We start from the raw sequence: 15,649 nt of genomic DNA, 5'->3' as shown, positions 1-15,649 counted from the left end.
TTAAGAAGAATAAGATTATAATGTAAAATATTTAAATCTATATTTCTTATAATGAACCCCTAGGTCCCCTATATATATAGAAAGTTTTCGTAAAAAATACGTATATATTTAGATAATACAGAATGCGTGTAAATAAATCGAATTAGTCAATAACTTTTTCGAATAAATTAACATTTCGTATGATCAAACAATTTTATCTGAATTTAAATACTAGAGGGGACAAAATTTTCACCATATTAAATAGATACATCCGTTCATGAGTTATATTGATATATTCATATAATTTATTAATTTATTCATCATTCTTTGTTATCTTAGTATGTACTCTCTCTCTCCCACGAATCGTGAGTCACTTTCCTTTTTCAGTCGTCTCACGAGTCTTGAGTCATTTCCTTATATGGCAAAAACTTTTCTCTTTATTCACACACTTTCATTTTTTCACCTACCACACTAAATATTACTCCCTCCGTCCCATGAAGCATGACACAATTCTTTTCGGCACACGAATTAAGAAATTGATATTTTATGTGTTAAGTGTGGTAGGTGAAAAAAATAAAAAGGTGAATAAAGTGTAATTTTTTTTTTGTCATTTTTAGAAATAGTTCAATCTTCGTGGAACAAATCAAAAAGAAAATTGGGTTATGCTTCGTGGGATGGAGGGAGTATTTTCTTAATTCCCGTGTTGAAAAAAATAAACTCAAGATTCGCGGGATGAAGAGAGTAACAATCTCCGTTAAAGAAAATCCTATACTTATTTATAAGAATTAATGTTGTACTACATTGTGGTAGGTCTTTACCATGATTTTAAAAAAATGATTTTTATTTAGATGCAAAATATACTCCATAAATATTGTAATTATAGTTTAATAACTTGAAATTCAAAATTAAAAGGGATAATTGCATGAAAATACACAAACTTTGCCAAAAATTCATATTTGACGCGAAGTTAGGATTTTACATTTTAATACACCAACTTTCGTTGTTGTCCAAATTTGACACGACTTAATTCTTAAAAATTCAAAAAACAACCATTTTTTGTAAATAATTATACAAAAACCCACTTATGTTATTATTTGGGACATTTAAACCAAAACAAGATATTTTCTTATGATGTTTTCTTTTAATCTTTGATCCGCGCCTAAAATGGTTTAAAAGAAAACATCATAAGGAAATATCTTGTTTTGGTTTAAATGTCCAAATTATAACATAAGTGGGTTTTTGTATAATTATTTACAAAAAAAGGTTGTTTTTTGAATTTTTAAGAATTAAGTCGTGTTAAATTTGGACAACAACGAAAGTTGGTGTATTAAAATGTAAAATCCTAACTTCGCGTCAAATATGATTTTTTGGCAAAATTTGTGTATTTAGGTGCAATTTTCTCAAATTAAAAGTATTATTACAGCATCTTTGAATTTAACGGGGTGGGACCCTCACTACCGAGGATAGAAGCAATTAAATTTGAAGGGACCCATCTTTGAAATTTTCACTGACTCTATTCACTCACACTCCCTGTCCCAACCAACAACACCCAAAAAAAGTTTCCACAAAGTAAGAATCAAATTTATCAGCTCGTAAACAAATTGCAATTTAGAAACCCAAAAGGAGGAATTTCCCACCTCCCCAGATCAACCACTCGCAAATTCTCAGGTCCGTTTAATCTATCTCCATTTTGTTGTATTTCAAAGTTCTGATTTTTATTGTGCTACTACCTTCTAATCACTATTTTCAATTCTGTTTTTATTGTGCTATTTTGCTCTTTAGCTCTTTTGCTTGCGTTTTAAGTGTTCATAGTTCATTTCGCAGTGCGCGTTTTTTTATGGGTGTGTTTCCGCGCCCACAAATTTCAGTCGTCGACTTATTTGTTGATATTACTATGCCTGTTAAGTGAGAAGAGTTTTTATTTATTTATTTGTTAGTGGTGAATTTTATTTTTTAGCAGATCCGTTTGGAAATTGAGAGTCAGTAGTTCTTGCATTGCCGTTTCTTTTCCAGAAATTTGAAACTGTTTATCATTGTTAGGGCAATTGTATTTAGTTTACATTTCGATTCACAAAACAAATGATCTGGGGTCCTAGTACTTTTAGGTTTCTTTTGTTGGAGACTTAAATTTCTGAAAATTCACGAAATTACTCTGGCTTCTGTATGCTTGTTTTCATTCTACATACTTGTGAGAATTATTTGATTGGCAATGTTACAAATTTTTGGAGCTGATGCTATATCTCCGGTGAAGAGTGACCTACAAAGATGTATTAGTAATACACATAATTTTGTGATTTTTTTTTAAAAGTTATTATCTTGATCAGGATGCATATAGCTGTTTCCTAATGAAATTGATTATGATCCGTCGCTAGCCTGGTAAAGCAAACTGGATGAGGAGTGGAGTCAAGTTACATACTTGTATGATGTGAAAGCCTTGCAAACTTATAAGAAAGATTCTTCATTGGTTGATGGGTTAACTGCTTAGAAACAACACAATGTGTAATAGGTCCACCAGATATATTAGTTGCAGTTGTTGAAAGCTTTGTGCTTGATACACCAATAAAGACACTTGCATATTTGTCTCAGGTGGTAGCTTCATGTGGACTTAGTTGCAAGTTCTGGGGAAAATAGTTAATCTTACGACGAGCATGGATAAACTAACCACCGACTGTCCATATCCTGGGTGCTTCTTCTGTGTAATGAAGGAAGGGAACCCAAGCAAGCGCAGAGCAAGTGTACTAAAATTCTTCCGGGAACTTCCTTCACAGGATGATGATAGTCAAGTTCTTCCTATCAGTGGCCTTTGGAACACAGCAATGGCACATCCTAATGATCCTGAGTTTATTGAGCTCGGAATTTTCGAATGCATGACAGCACTCATCTGGAAGGGCTTAAAGAATCGCCGTTGGTTATCTCATGACCAGAATATATATATACCTTACTATGCAGCACACATAATTGGATCATACACTATGAACATGGAAGAGTTTGCTGAAATGGCTGTGCATGCGGGGGTTATCCCAGCATTGGTTGAACTTCTGAGAGGAAGGTTAACTTGGGTCGAGCAGAGAGTGGCAGTACGAGCTCTAGGTCACTTAGCTACGTATGCCAGCACCTTCCCCGCTCTAGCAAGCCATGGGGAGATCCTGGAGCTTTCCATGCAGCTAGCAGCGAGTTCACTAGAAATCGTTTACACCCACTTTTACCAGTATGTCGACAGGAGGCTTAGTTATCACTGTGATCTTCTTACACGTGGCATGGGTGGTGTTGAGATGGAGTCGAGGAAGGCTGAGGAATGGGCTAGTCAGCTGCAGTGCTGGTCTCTTCAACTAATCAATTGCTTTGCTTTCAAACATGAATTTCTTCCTACTATATGCAAACCAGAATTTTTAGTAAAGCTTCCTGGAATGTGGGGGGGACTGGTTAATGAAACTTCGCCTGCTGGAATTGGGTTATTGCGGACAATTTGTCATCATAAACTGGGTAGGGGTCCAGTGGCTACCTGTCCTAGTATTATAGACGCCCTGTGTAATATAGCACGATCATCGGATGACTGGCAATATATGGCGATTGACTGTCTACTTGGGTTGCTTCAAGATCCAAGTACCTGCCATAAGGTAATTGTTCCTTTCTGAATACTGCTACTTGCACTTTACTATGCTTATTTTGCAGATCCATTTATAGTTGAACGTTGTATTGTATGATTGATTTACATAGCTACTTTTTTTTTTTTTTTTTTTTTTTTTTTTAAAGAAACTAAAACAGTTTTAACTAAATACAAGAAGCCTTATGTATAGAATGAGATGTTGTGGATTTCAACTGATGGTGAGGTTTGTGCCAAATTATTGCGATTGGTAGTTGGAACCAAAAGTAACTATTTTTCATTTGTATAGTTGATTTACAATCAGTTTCTTGAATGGAAGTTTATCTATCGCCATCTCAACTTTCCACACTCTGCAGTAGAACATTACGAATTGAAAATGTCAAACCACATTATCTATTTCATTCTGCCACAGAAAGAAAGGGAAAGAATTGAAAGCAAGTCACAGCTGTGTTTATTCCTCGAAACTGTTTTGCAGGTGATCGATACAGCCCTGCCCGCACTACTCGACCTCGCAGAAATAACTACATTAGGGGAGCACAAGAAGCTTGGAGATTCAATTATTAATGTGCTTCAGGACTGTATCCAGACACCTGGGATAGGCCGCAATTCAATCAGTAGTCACGCAAAAGAACAGGTCGAGGAGTTGCTAAACTCACGAGAAAGATTGAAATGGGAAAAAAGTATGCCAAAAGAGGATCTGCACATCAAACAGGCAGCTGCCTTAGTTGTTAAATTGGAAGGAAATTCTTTGTTTTCATCAGGAGACATTTCCGGTGCTGCTTTGAAGTATTCAGAAGCACTGGCTTTGTGCCCAATCAGGTCTAAAAAGGAAAGGATAGTCTTGTACAGTAATCGAGCCCAGTGTAATCTCTTACTGCAGCAACCTATGACTGCTATAAGTGACGCTACCAGAGCACTCTGTCTTCAAAATCCAGTAAACCTTCATGCGAAAAGCTTGTGGAGACGAGCGCAAGCCTATGACATGCTTGGTTTTGCAAAAGAGAGCTTGTTGGATGCTATTCTGTACATAAATGAGTGCTCACAGTCGACTGATCATGATGCACCCTCAAGGCAAAATAAGGTTCCTGAGTATGCCGAGCGATTTGTTAAGAAACAAATACGTGCTGCTTGGTTATTTAAAGATGCTGCTGCTAAACACGGAGGTGTCCACTGTGAAGGTGGTGCTAGTGATGTTTGCAACCAAGAGACTGATGATTCCGAATGGGAAACGGCAAGCGAAAGCGAAATGGGAGATGATGAAAAGGTCAGATTGGCTGACAATTGGAAGAGCGAAATCAGGAGAAAAGATAGAGTCACTAAAGCTTCAAAGAAAGGTACCTTACTCCAAACACTTACCTGAATATTTTGAGATCAATATCTGTTAGTTTATATAAACTGGAAATCGATGTGGTCTAAATAAACTCATGCATATGCTGGTGCAAGTGGCTTCCACCTCATCTAGTTATGAATATGATTTTCAGTTTAAATTTGAAAAGCCTAAGCCAAGAAAGTAAGAACAAAGGGGGCTGCTTTCTTCTCTTAGTGTGCATAATTTGCTTGCCGCCATAGGCAAGTCTCTCTTTCCTAGTTTCATGGTGGCCTGATGGATGAAACTTAGTCTTTTAATGAGTGTGTGCCCATGTAATCAGTTTTTTTAGTGTATAAACGATGCTTAGTTTTTGTTTTGGAAGTATGTAAGCTGGGGAGGTGTTATTGCGGCGTTCAGTAAGATTATGAGATGACTCTTCATAACACTGTATCATAAACAGAGCTTCTCCTCTACATCAATCACGAGCGTCTCTTTTTTCCTCTCATATATCGTAGCAGTGCCCTTAATTCTAGTGCTTAAGATACAGTTGCAGCAAGTATCCATCTGATTTATATTCAAATTCGAGATTATTCTTATGTGCATTGTATCCGAGTGTCATCAATCGACATCTCGCCTCTCAATAATCACTAGTGCAGGCTTGAAATTTACAAATAGTTGCTTCCTTCCTTTTGAATACTGATGCCACTGAAACTTTCCTTTAAAATGATGCAGACATGAAGCAAGGTTACAATTTGCAGCTTTCTGAGGATGAAGCATAATCAATCGATCAGTCTTTATGTTGTATTGTCAAATAAACTCTCTCTCTCCATTTTTTCTTTTTATTGTTTTTTTTTTAAAATTTATTTTTGTTTGTTTTTTAGTATCATAGTTTTCCTTTGGGAAACTGATCAGGGTCTCTGTTTAGTATGTAACTTATTTCTTAGTTTATTCTTTTGTGTAATGCATAAATTTTGGTGTGATTTCAAGTTTAATAGTCTTTTTATTTGCCTGGATTGAGTGATTTTGTCCAAATATCCATAAACTTGAGAACTCTTGTATTTCCTACTCTATCCGTTTTCAAAAAAATAGTTCAATAAGAGAACGTTACGAATTTTAATAAAAATGATTGAATGTAATATGAGTGGGGAAAATATCATTAAATATTGTGTTAATAAAAATAGTTAATTATTCTAAAAATAAAATAAAATTGTATTGTGATTGAAGAAATGAGTCGTGGTAGAATTAGTAAAATGGTAAATAAGTTGATATATTGATGTTAATGTGTTGTAGCCTTGTAGGGTAGTATCTATTAATGAAAATGATTTAGTAGTATTTTTTTAATGAATGTATTAAAAATTAAAATGGCAAAAATATAGTAGTATTTTTTTAGCGATGAGGGAGTATTTCTTAGGTATTTTTCTTGAGGTGAGTGCACCGTATATGAGTTAGACTATAATGCTTAAAACTGACCTGTGAGAATTCTAAAAAAAAAAAAAACTAATCTGTGAGAAAATAATATTTTAATAATGTACTTAAATACAGAAATAATTTCTCACAAAATAGTTTTTAAAGCAATACATTTGAATATGAATGTAATACATTGCTAACAATTTAATTTCGCTTAAAAAAAATACTACTGTGCTCAAAACAAAATTCTTGTATTTTTTTTACTTTTATTTTTTGATAAATTATACAAATAAATAAAGAAATTGAATGACCATACGACGATGAATTCAAATTCAAGACCTTAGATTTTGGACATTGACCATATATCTACCGCTAGGCCAACACACGCATACAGTCTTGCATTTTTTTTATCAAATGGATTTTGGTCTGAGATGATTTTACAGTTTCAGAATTAAAAAAAAAGGAAACATAGAAAATTAATGAAGATTAAGATAAAAGGTGCATTTTTCTTGTCCAGGTCGATTATCTTGACCTTTATTGATTTTTTTTGGATGAGATCATTACGATGATGATTGTAAATTCTTATTTTTCTTAAAAAACAAGAAAAGTATAAATAATAAAAAGCCATATAACGACAATGGGTTTTTCAATAAAAAAGGCAGTTTCGGAGCAAAAGCATCTACGGATCTACGGTCTACCCATGATTTTTTACCAAACAAAGGTAATCTTATCCCACTTTATTTCGCTGATTGGAGAAATACCTACTTCAAAATCAATAATATATACTCCATATATATCAAATATTTGAATACATAAATCTGCGGTGGAAGGATCCTCCCAATTGACATCTTACATCCCAAATCCCCAATTCTCAATGGTATTAATATTAGTGATAGTGACTATTTATTTTAATGTTTGTAGTTTAGATTTTCCACGCGTGGGGATTTTCTTATTCTTTTCATGACCATTTACTATAATTATTTCAATCGAAATTGAAGTTTTAATATAAAGTAGGATTCAAGGAGCGCGTAAATTGACTAATGCCATAATCATAATATGTCCCGAGCTGTAACACAATTTATATAATTTTGATTCAAAATATATAACACATTCAAAACATAATAAATACACCTTTCAATTGATTTAATTTGATTAAATTGTTTGAACTCCATTCGGTAATATTATGAAATAGCCTAACCACAATTATAAAATGGACTGAAAATTAAATTTAAAACAAAGTTTGAATATCTATCCCTTGTCATATACGAAAACTCTTTTTTTACCCAATATATAGATCTTCGTCTGTGGATTAGTAGAATATTAGAATGTTAGTTGTCACATAAAATGACTTGACAAGTTGTAATAATTAATGGAATGTCTTATTGAGCCCACGCGTCAATAGGAATAATTTCTGAGGGTAGGTAATCCGTAGTTATCAAATATAAAAAGATTAATTATTGTGTTAACGTTAGATTGGTGAGGCGTAGCTAGGGGCTCAACATTGTCATTTGTAATAAAAAGGAAAAGATAACGTAAAGAAGATGTATATAGGTCTAAATTAATAAAGGTGGTGTTTTGCTAAAATTTTAAGTTAAACGTGTTCAATCTTGTTTATTTCACGTCTACTGACAATATGGCTATTCGTAGGAACAAGTTAATTATCAGTTGTCGGATTATTTTTGCGGATCACAAACAAAAAAAATGAAACGATGAATATTATTTATATGATATTTTTGATAAAACACTTAAACAATGAATTAAAAAGTGATACTGGTCAATATAGTAATATATTTTGTTTTATTTTATACTGGCGATCAAACGAGTCATACATCCGTAGATATTGTACTTTTAACAAGGAAAGTTTATAAAAGGTAAAACTCGCGCGGGCATAAGAAATGTCAATAAAATAATTAACCAACTAAATATTTTGTTGCTGAATTGATATATGGGATTGAATCGTAAACGTGGTCATATTATTTAATTTGTTTTTTAGTGGGGAAAAAGTAAACGGATTCGAGAAACAAATAAATAAACGCATAATTGGTTGCGTTAGTGAAAAAGCAATAGGAAACGTATACAGGTTTTTATAATGAAAATGTATGTATGTAATTAGCCCACAGCATCACTATATATTGACGTACGTACAATGAAGTCAGACATAATAATTGATTTTTATTCATATAAGGAAAAATATAAATATAATTTTGAACATATTGATAAATATATACATAATTATGCTAAAAGTTTCTGAAGGTTAACTTTCATTAAATATATAATATCTCTCAATAAAACACATAACAAATTAAAGTGATGGAAATAGATATATATTTTTAAATCCGGTATTTATATATGTCTAACGGGCGATGCATAATTATCATATTTTCAAATTGTGTAACTTTGAACAATTTATTATGCAAAATAGACTGGACAAATAAATGTAAAAACTCAAAACGTATAAAATAATTAATTTTTCTTTACGTGCGATATGATAATTATTTGTCAAATTTTATAACGAGGTAGTACTTTGTGAGGAATGATATATGTCGACAAATATTTATTTACATAAATAGTTCATAGTAAAATTAACAAAAAAAATCTATTGTGCTCATATTTGTTAAATTTCATATATATATAGATATATATATGAAATTTAGTTTATAGTATTCGAATTCGATATTCACAATTTCTAAAGTCTGTTCCAAACAAGACGGGAATGAGTAACTAAGCAAATAGAGAATGCCGACAATAATAGGCATGCCTACAGCAGATCTATTAATGAATCCCTACAAATCATATCGTAACTAATTTTGATTTGTTAAATTACTTATATATGTAGTAATAAATTTTGTAATATGGAAGACGTGGGGAGAATAAAGTGTATCTTTTACACAGATTTCATGTTTTCAATAGTCGTATGTCTTAACAAATTAAAATAGATTATCAGGAAAGAACAAAATAATTGTGAAAAAAAATATTTCTTACATAGCCTTATTTTATATAAAAAGATTTCACCCTTTGTTTTTGATTTTTCAGTGGACATCGTAGCTTTATGCGCAATGTATAAGCATGAAGTTGCCTCGAAGTAGCACGTGTTAAAATTGGCCGAAATAAATACTAGTATTTGTTAACGGCTGCTAACGAATTCCACATAAATTCCAAAGTGATCATTTGTTTTTTTTTGTTCACTTGTTTTTTTTTTAATAATAGTAATTTTTTTTTTTTGTCATTTCCTTCTATCGGAAAAGAATAATGCATGGAAGCTGAATTTGCAGCGCATAAGATTCTCTCTTTTTCAGCCTGCAGGCTTAATAAATTTAATGATATTTAGTAACAAAAATGACAAAATGTATGATGAATTCATTTAAGTTCATAAATTTAAGGAGACTAAATAAAAAAATTTATGTTCATGAGTTTAATTAATGGCCTAGAAAAATGAAAAGGCATTTATTATATTCATAAATATATGAAATTTAGTATTTTTATAGTTATAAATTTTTATTAGGGGCATTTAAGGTAAAACACAATTTTAATTAAAATATTATGACTATTTTATCCTCATTGATTCGGATCAATTTGATCCGAAAGGATTTATCCATAATAATAATACAATCAAAGTATCTATTTCAATAATGTCATGTTTTCTATTTTTTATTATTCAATTGATAATGCAACATGCGTGCTCATTAATATTATCATTGGCTCATTACGTGAGCTGGTGAGCGCAAAATAAGACTGAAACTATAACAAAGATAGAAATTCATAAATTTGACGTTGAAACTGTTCAACTTTTGGTTAATTGAAACAACTAATTTAGATTAAAAAACTGTTCAACTTTTGGTTAATTGAAACAACTAATTTAGATTAAGGATTAATTAACGTTGGCCCTAACGAGAAACAATGAATGGAACTTTCTTATTATACCTTGGGACAGAAGACATGTGACTAAACAAGAATTATCATCATTATTATTAGTATTATTTTTGTCAAGAATTAGTTATGGTGGAATTAAATTAATAATAAAAAGAACGGAGCCAAAAGTGCGACATACATATTTTTTCTTTTCTTGGGCTGCTATAGCAGCCGGTAACCAGTAATATTGTACCTACTCTTCCACACAGTTTTGTGATTTTCTTTTTTTCACAAAATTAATTTTTCCAAAATCCCCCTCCATCTAATAAAGTCAGAAAATATGGATTTAACATATCAACTTGGTGTGAATTTCTTAAAAAATGTGAACCAGCTGTGTTAATTTTTTTTGCTTGTTTTTTTGTTGATGACAGATGAAGAGTGTCGTCAAAACCAAATTTAATTGAATGATTCAAATAGGTTTAGTAGAAGATCAACCCACAGTTTTCACAATTTTGGATGAGATGAAAAAATATAAATTTAATAAAAGATCAGTTTCGTAATTTTCTTCTCAAAAGAATATAATAATGGAGTTCATTCCAGGCATACGGCAACACACTATATATAGAAAACTGATTAAATTAATTCTCTAACGACCATATATATATAAATGGTAGTAGTATTTTTTTCCAGCCTTAGTTTAATTATTTGATGATTGAGTTTTAAAAGAACGAACACAATCATGAAATTAAACAAATAATAGAAATAAATTAAGCTTCTACTCGTTCGCCACAATCATACACATTCACATGAAACAACCTCGAAAAAGAAAGGACAAAAAAAAAGGAAATAACATATTCTGAAACTAGAAAACTAACTTTACCATTAATTAATTAATTAATATGAGTAGTTGGGACTAAAAACACAAACTCTCGTCGAATTCTAATTTTGTATTGGAATTAAAAGTTATTCCTCTAGATACACGTGATATTTTCTATGATTGTCAAATTCTATTAAATTAATGTCATCAATGGCTAACTGAAATGACAAGTTAATACCATCATAACTATCTGAAATGGTTTAGACATCTAATTATATCGTTTGGTACATTGATATTTGATCATTAATTGACACCATGTAGACATTTCAGGTGCATGCAAAAAAAAAAAACAACAACAATAACAAATTATCAACAATATAAATGGGTCGTTTCCTGTCCGTAAACCTCTTCACCAACATTTAGTGACTCAGGTAATCCACGAATTAAAGATAGGAGATCCCGTCGAGAATCCATCGTCAAAGTTAACGACGGGAAATACCCGTCGTTAATAATTTTTTCCTCGACTAACATAGTGACACCGTCAATAAGGCACAAAACTCTCATTTATGAGAGGTATTCGGTTCAATCCCGCATATATGCGGTATAGTATCTTTTCAACTTTGTGTGGTGTAATGGTCTTGCCTGCGTGTGATGTAGTATATTTCTCACATTTGTGTAATGTAGAGGTCCTGCCTATGTGCAGTGTATTGATTTGTTTGATGATACAATATATATACCTCTTGTAATTCAATGAAAAATTAAATCACAATTTAAGCTCCATAGTCGAGTTATATATATATATATATATATATATATATATATATATATATATATATATATATATATATGGGGTGCGCTCCAGTGAGATCCTCTATTTTTCGTGTAACATGAGTACAATGTATAAGACATATAATACTAATGAACGAAACATATATCTAATGAACAAGATGTATATATTGATGAAAAATAAAATTTAAAAAATTAGTAATGAATAAGACATATAGACTGATGAACATGGCCGTATATACTGATGAACAATGCAGTATATACTGATGAATAACAAAATTTAAAATATTATGCTCCCTCCAGGATTCGAACCCTGCGAAAAAAAATCACCCTCCAAATACAATATCAGCCATAGGATTGATAAAATAAACGCACAAGATCGTGTCATAGATCTCACTAAAATTAGGAGGTCTCATTGGAGCGGCCCCTTATATATATATATATATATATATATATATATATATATATATATATATATATATTGACACTTATTTTCTATCGTCAATCGGTTGAGAAATAATTTAAAGACGGTATTATTGAAATTCACGATGAGAATTTATGTTGTTAATATATAGCGCTATTTTTTTTTTTTGTAGTGGGCGGTCACATTAATTTTAATTTGAGGATAATCGACGACTCCGTAAAAAAAAAATTAAAATTCGTAGACAAAAAATTTGGTTCATGTTCAAAATTATAATTTAATGAAAATTCATGTATTCAGATCCAATAAACCCTAATTAATATATCATTCAAAATATAAAACACATGCAACGTCTTTTCATTTACAACCATACTACCAACTTGTTATTTGTTTGAATATTCGGTCCATACTCTGCGTGGATATATGATTATCCCTTTATTTTTGTTCATTTGTTCATGCTTGGAGTCAAATACCGGATACATATTTGAAAGGATCAATCTATACATAAGTCCATGCAACTACTTTCTGCAAACGACGACCCATTATTAACAAGATATAAACAACAATTCCCTATAAAAAAAATTTAAAAAAAAAAAAAAACGTGATATAAACAATAAGATAAAAGCGCAGCCGTCGTTTTTGTTTTCTTGAGAACAAGTCAAAACATGTAAACTACAATCTACATTATAAATACTGAACAATTCCCTTTCATTAATCTCAACAAACCCAAGAAAACTTTAGATACACTACAACACGAAAACAAAAAAAGAAGATCAGAAAATGTTGTCGACTGCAAAGCTTTTCTTCCTCTGTTTCTTAGGTATCATTCTGCTCGGAGGCGTAACGCCGAGCCATGCCGCAACTCGTCGCTATCGGTTTGTGGTAAGTGAATGAATAATCTTTTAATTAATTAGTTAATTTTTTGAAGTAGTAATTAATCGAAACTCAAATTTATTGCAGCTGGGGAATTCTAATCACTCTAGGATGTGTACCAACAAGACAATGCTGACGATAAATGGGCAGTTCCCGGGCCCAACCATATATGCTAGAAGAGGAGATCTCGTCATAGTCGATGTTATCAACAGTGCAGACCATAATATAACCATCCACTGGTAAAAACTCATTTCAATATTTACTAGCTCCCCACTACTGAATTACTGTAATATATATAAAACTTGAGTATTAATTAAAACTAGGCATGGAGTGAAAATGCCGCGATATCCATGGGCAGACGGCCCCGAGTTCGTGACACAGTGCCCCATCAGCCCCGGCACGAGCTTCAGGCAACGGGTCGTCCTCTCCGACGAGGAAGGCACTCTGTGGTGGCACGCTCACAGCGAGTGGTATCGGAATTCTGTCTACGGCGCCTTCATTATTCTGCCGCCCAGGACAGAGACATATCCTTTCGCTAAGCCTCATGCTGAAGTTCCCATCTTACTAGGTTTGTATATATATGTCTGCACTCATTTTTAATTCCATCAATTTAATTGGAATTATTAAATTCTATTGCAGGAGACTGGTTTCATGGCGACGTGCAGGAAATCATGGAGACATTCCTCGCCACCGGCGGCGATCCAGAAGTTTCCGATGGTTTCCTCATCAACGGCCAACCTGGCGACTTGTATCCATGCTCAAGCCAAGGTGGATTACTTTCTCAAAAACAGATAGTAATTAATTAATAAACTTTTATTTTTTGAAAAAACTTGTTACTCAACTGAGTTGCGCAATTTACTTTGATGCAGACACATTCAAGCTGAGGGTGGAGCCGGGAAAAACCTATATGATCAGACTAGTAAACGCGGTGATGAACAACATCATGTTCTTCAGGATCGCCAACCACAATGTGACCGTGGTGGCCACCGACGCCGCCTACACGAAACCCCTGCGCTCCGACTACGTCGCCATCTCCCCGGGGCAGACCATCGACCTCCTCTTCGTGGCCAACCAGCCCCCCAGCCGCTACTACATGGCCGCCAGAGTCTACTCCAGCGGCGGCGACTTCGACAACACCACCACCACCGGCATCATCGAGTACGTGGGAAACTACACCCCTCCGGCCACGCCGGCCCTCCCGTCCTTCCCGCCGTTCAACAGCACGGCCGCGTCCCACAACTTCACCTCCCAATTAAGAAGCCTGGCCAACGCAAAATACCCCATCGACGTCCCCAGAAATATGTCGGACATCCTGTTCTTCACCCTCTCCATCAATCTCCGGCCCTGCCCCAACGATTCCTGCGCGGGGCCCTTCGCGGAGCGGCTGATGGCGAGCATCAACAACATAACGCTGCAGCTGCCCAAGACCGACTTCCTTCAGGCCTACTACCGGCGACTCAGCGGCGTCTACACGACGGATTTCCCCGATAACCCGGGCTTCGTCTTCAACTACACCCAAACAACAATACCCAGGGATCTGGCAAGGCCGCAGAACGGGACGGCGGTCAACATTCTCGACTTCAATGCCACGGTGGAGCTCGTCTTCCAAGGGACCAACCTCGCCGGAGGGATTGACCACCCCATGCATTTGCACGGCTACAGCTTCTACGTCGTCGGATCCGGCTTCGGGAACTTCAACCGGACCCGGGACCCGCCCAATTATAACCTCGTCGACCCGCCGTTGATGGAGACCATCGCCGTGCCGGAAAATGGATGGACGGCGATTAGGTTTAAGGCTAACAATCCAGGTTTGTTAATCAATTTCTACTATTTTTACACACATGCAAACAGGGGGAACGCAGAAAATAAAAAAACTTGATGCTAAAATTTAAAAAATAAAAAAATATACTACAAAATACAAGATAAAAAATTATAAAAAAGGAAATTGGTTTGGGGGTCTTAGGATCAGAATCAAATAATTAAAAATCTCATTTAACGTACGTGAAAGCACTTAAACCGGTATTAGGTTTGAATTTCATGAAGGTGCAATTTATTTATAGGTGAATTGATAGAGATTTGTAGTTTTTACTAAAAATTAACCAGGCTTGTATTATAACTCAATTAACCCTATATGATAATTATTAATGTGAATGTTGCAGGAGTGTGGTTCATGCACTGCCATTTCGAGCGTCACGTGAGCTGGGGAATGGGGATGGTGTTTATCGTTAGGGACGGGCCAGGCGCCAACGAGAAGATGCTGCCGCCGCCACCGGATATGCCTCGCTGTTAATTCATTATTTTTTACTCCTCTTATATTTTTGGGACGACCTGGAAACACACAGTAAACCAAAATTAGTCGTAAATAATCCAGTCGAGTCAACCCTAAAAGTTGATGTATTGGCCTCTTGTTTTTATGTTGTTCTTTTATTTGTAACGCGTTTCGTGTTTTCGTTAATACATGTCGATCGGGATGAATTTTCATTTGTTGTAATGAAATAAAAGTCTTTGTTTTCTTGTCCATGAGATTAAGTTTGTGTTTTTCAAACTTTATGGTTTGGAGCTCTGCATTTTCTCGTCAGAGTTGTTAGCCTTGTAATAAAATAA

At 34.0% G+C, this 15,649-nt stretch overlaps 2 protein-coding genes across 5 annotated transcripts; both read left to right on the top strand.

The window, feature by feature from the left end:
- Window positions 1–1,481: 1,481 nt before the first annotated feature.
- LOC131012001 (uncharacterized) lies at window positions 1,482–5,909 on the top strand. 4 transcript variants are annotated; one of them, XM_057939909.1, is made up of 5 exons: window positions 1,492–1,647; window positions 2,304–2,397; window positions 2,566–3,596; window positions 4,059–4,917; window positions 5,625–5,909. In XM_057939909.1, exons 3-5 carry the CDS (start codon window positions 2,628–2,630, stop codon window positions 5,669–5,671), a joined length of 1,875 nt encoding a protein of 624 aa, XP_057795892.1. In that variant the 5' UTR covers window positions 1,492–1,647; window positions 2,304–2,397; window positions 2,566–2,627; the 3' UTR covers window positions 5,672–5,909. The 4 variants fall into 4 exon arrangements, with proteins under 4 accessions (XP_057795890.1, XP_057795892.1, XP_057795894.1 ...); XM_057939911.1 differs by having other exon boundaries at window positions 1,494–1,647; window positions 2,352–2,397; XM_057939910.1 differs by having other exon boundaries at window positions 1,496–1,647; window positions 2,352–2,478.
- A 6,920-nt stretch (window positions 5,910–12,829) lies between these two features.
- On the top strand, window positions 12,830–15,551 carry LOC131012000 (laccase-14-like). Its single transcript, XM_057939906.1, has 6 exons — window positions 12,830–13,054; window positions 13,133–13,284; window positions 13,369–13,613; window positions 13,685–13,813; window positions 13,915–14,853; window positions 15,205–15,551. Exons 1-6 carry the CDS (start codon window positions 12,953–12,955, stop codon window positions 15,333–15,335), a joined length of 1,698 nt encoding a protein of 565 aa, XP_057795889.1. The 5' UTR covers window positions 12,830–12,952; the 3' UTR covers window positions 15,336–15,551.
- Window positions 15,552–15,649: the final 98 nt, after the last annotated feature.

Source organism: Salvia miltiorrhiza, chromosome 2 (genome assembly GCF_028751815.1).
Source record: "Salvia miltiorrhiza cultivar Shanhuang (shh) chromosome 2, IMPLAD_Smil_shh, whole genome shotgun sequence".
Taxonomy (NCBI): domain Eukaryota; kingdom Viridiplantae; phylum Streptophyta; class Magnoliopsida; order Lamiales; family Lamiaceae; genus Salvia; species Salvia miltiorrhiza.
Note: the sequence above shows the minus strand (reverse complement) of the source record. Positions and strands in the feature narration are given on the sequence as shown.

Coding starts and splice junctions, on each gene's coding strand:
- LOC131012001 (XM_057939907.1), top strand. CDS start 2,628: ATGGATAAACTAACCACCGACTGTCCATATCCTGGGTGCTTCTTCTGT. Junction 3,597..4,058: donor ATCCAAGTACCTGCCATAAG/GTAATTGTTCCT, acceptor ACTGTTTTGCAG/GTGATCGATACAGCCCTGCC. Junction 4,918..5,624: donor CACTAAAGCTTCAAAGAAAG/GTACCTTACTCC, acceptor AAAATGATGCAG/ACATGAAGCAAGGTTACAAT.
- LOC131012000 (XM_057939906.1), top strand. CDS start 12,953: ATGTTGTCGACTGCAAAGCTTTTCTTCCTCTGTTTCTTAGGTATCATT. Junction 13,285..13,368: donor CATAATATAACCATCCACTG/GTAAAAACTCAT, acceptor AATTAAAACTAG/GCATGGAGTGAAAATGCCGC. Junction 14,854..15,204: donor GTTTAAGGCTAACAATCCAG/GTTTGTTAATCA, acceptor TGAATGTTGCAG/GAGTGTGGTTCATGCACTGC.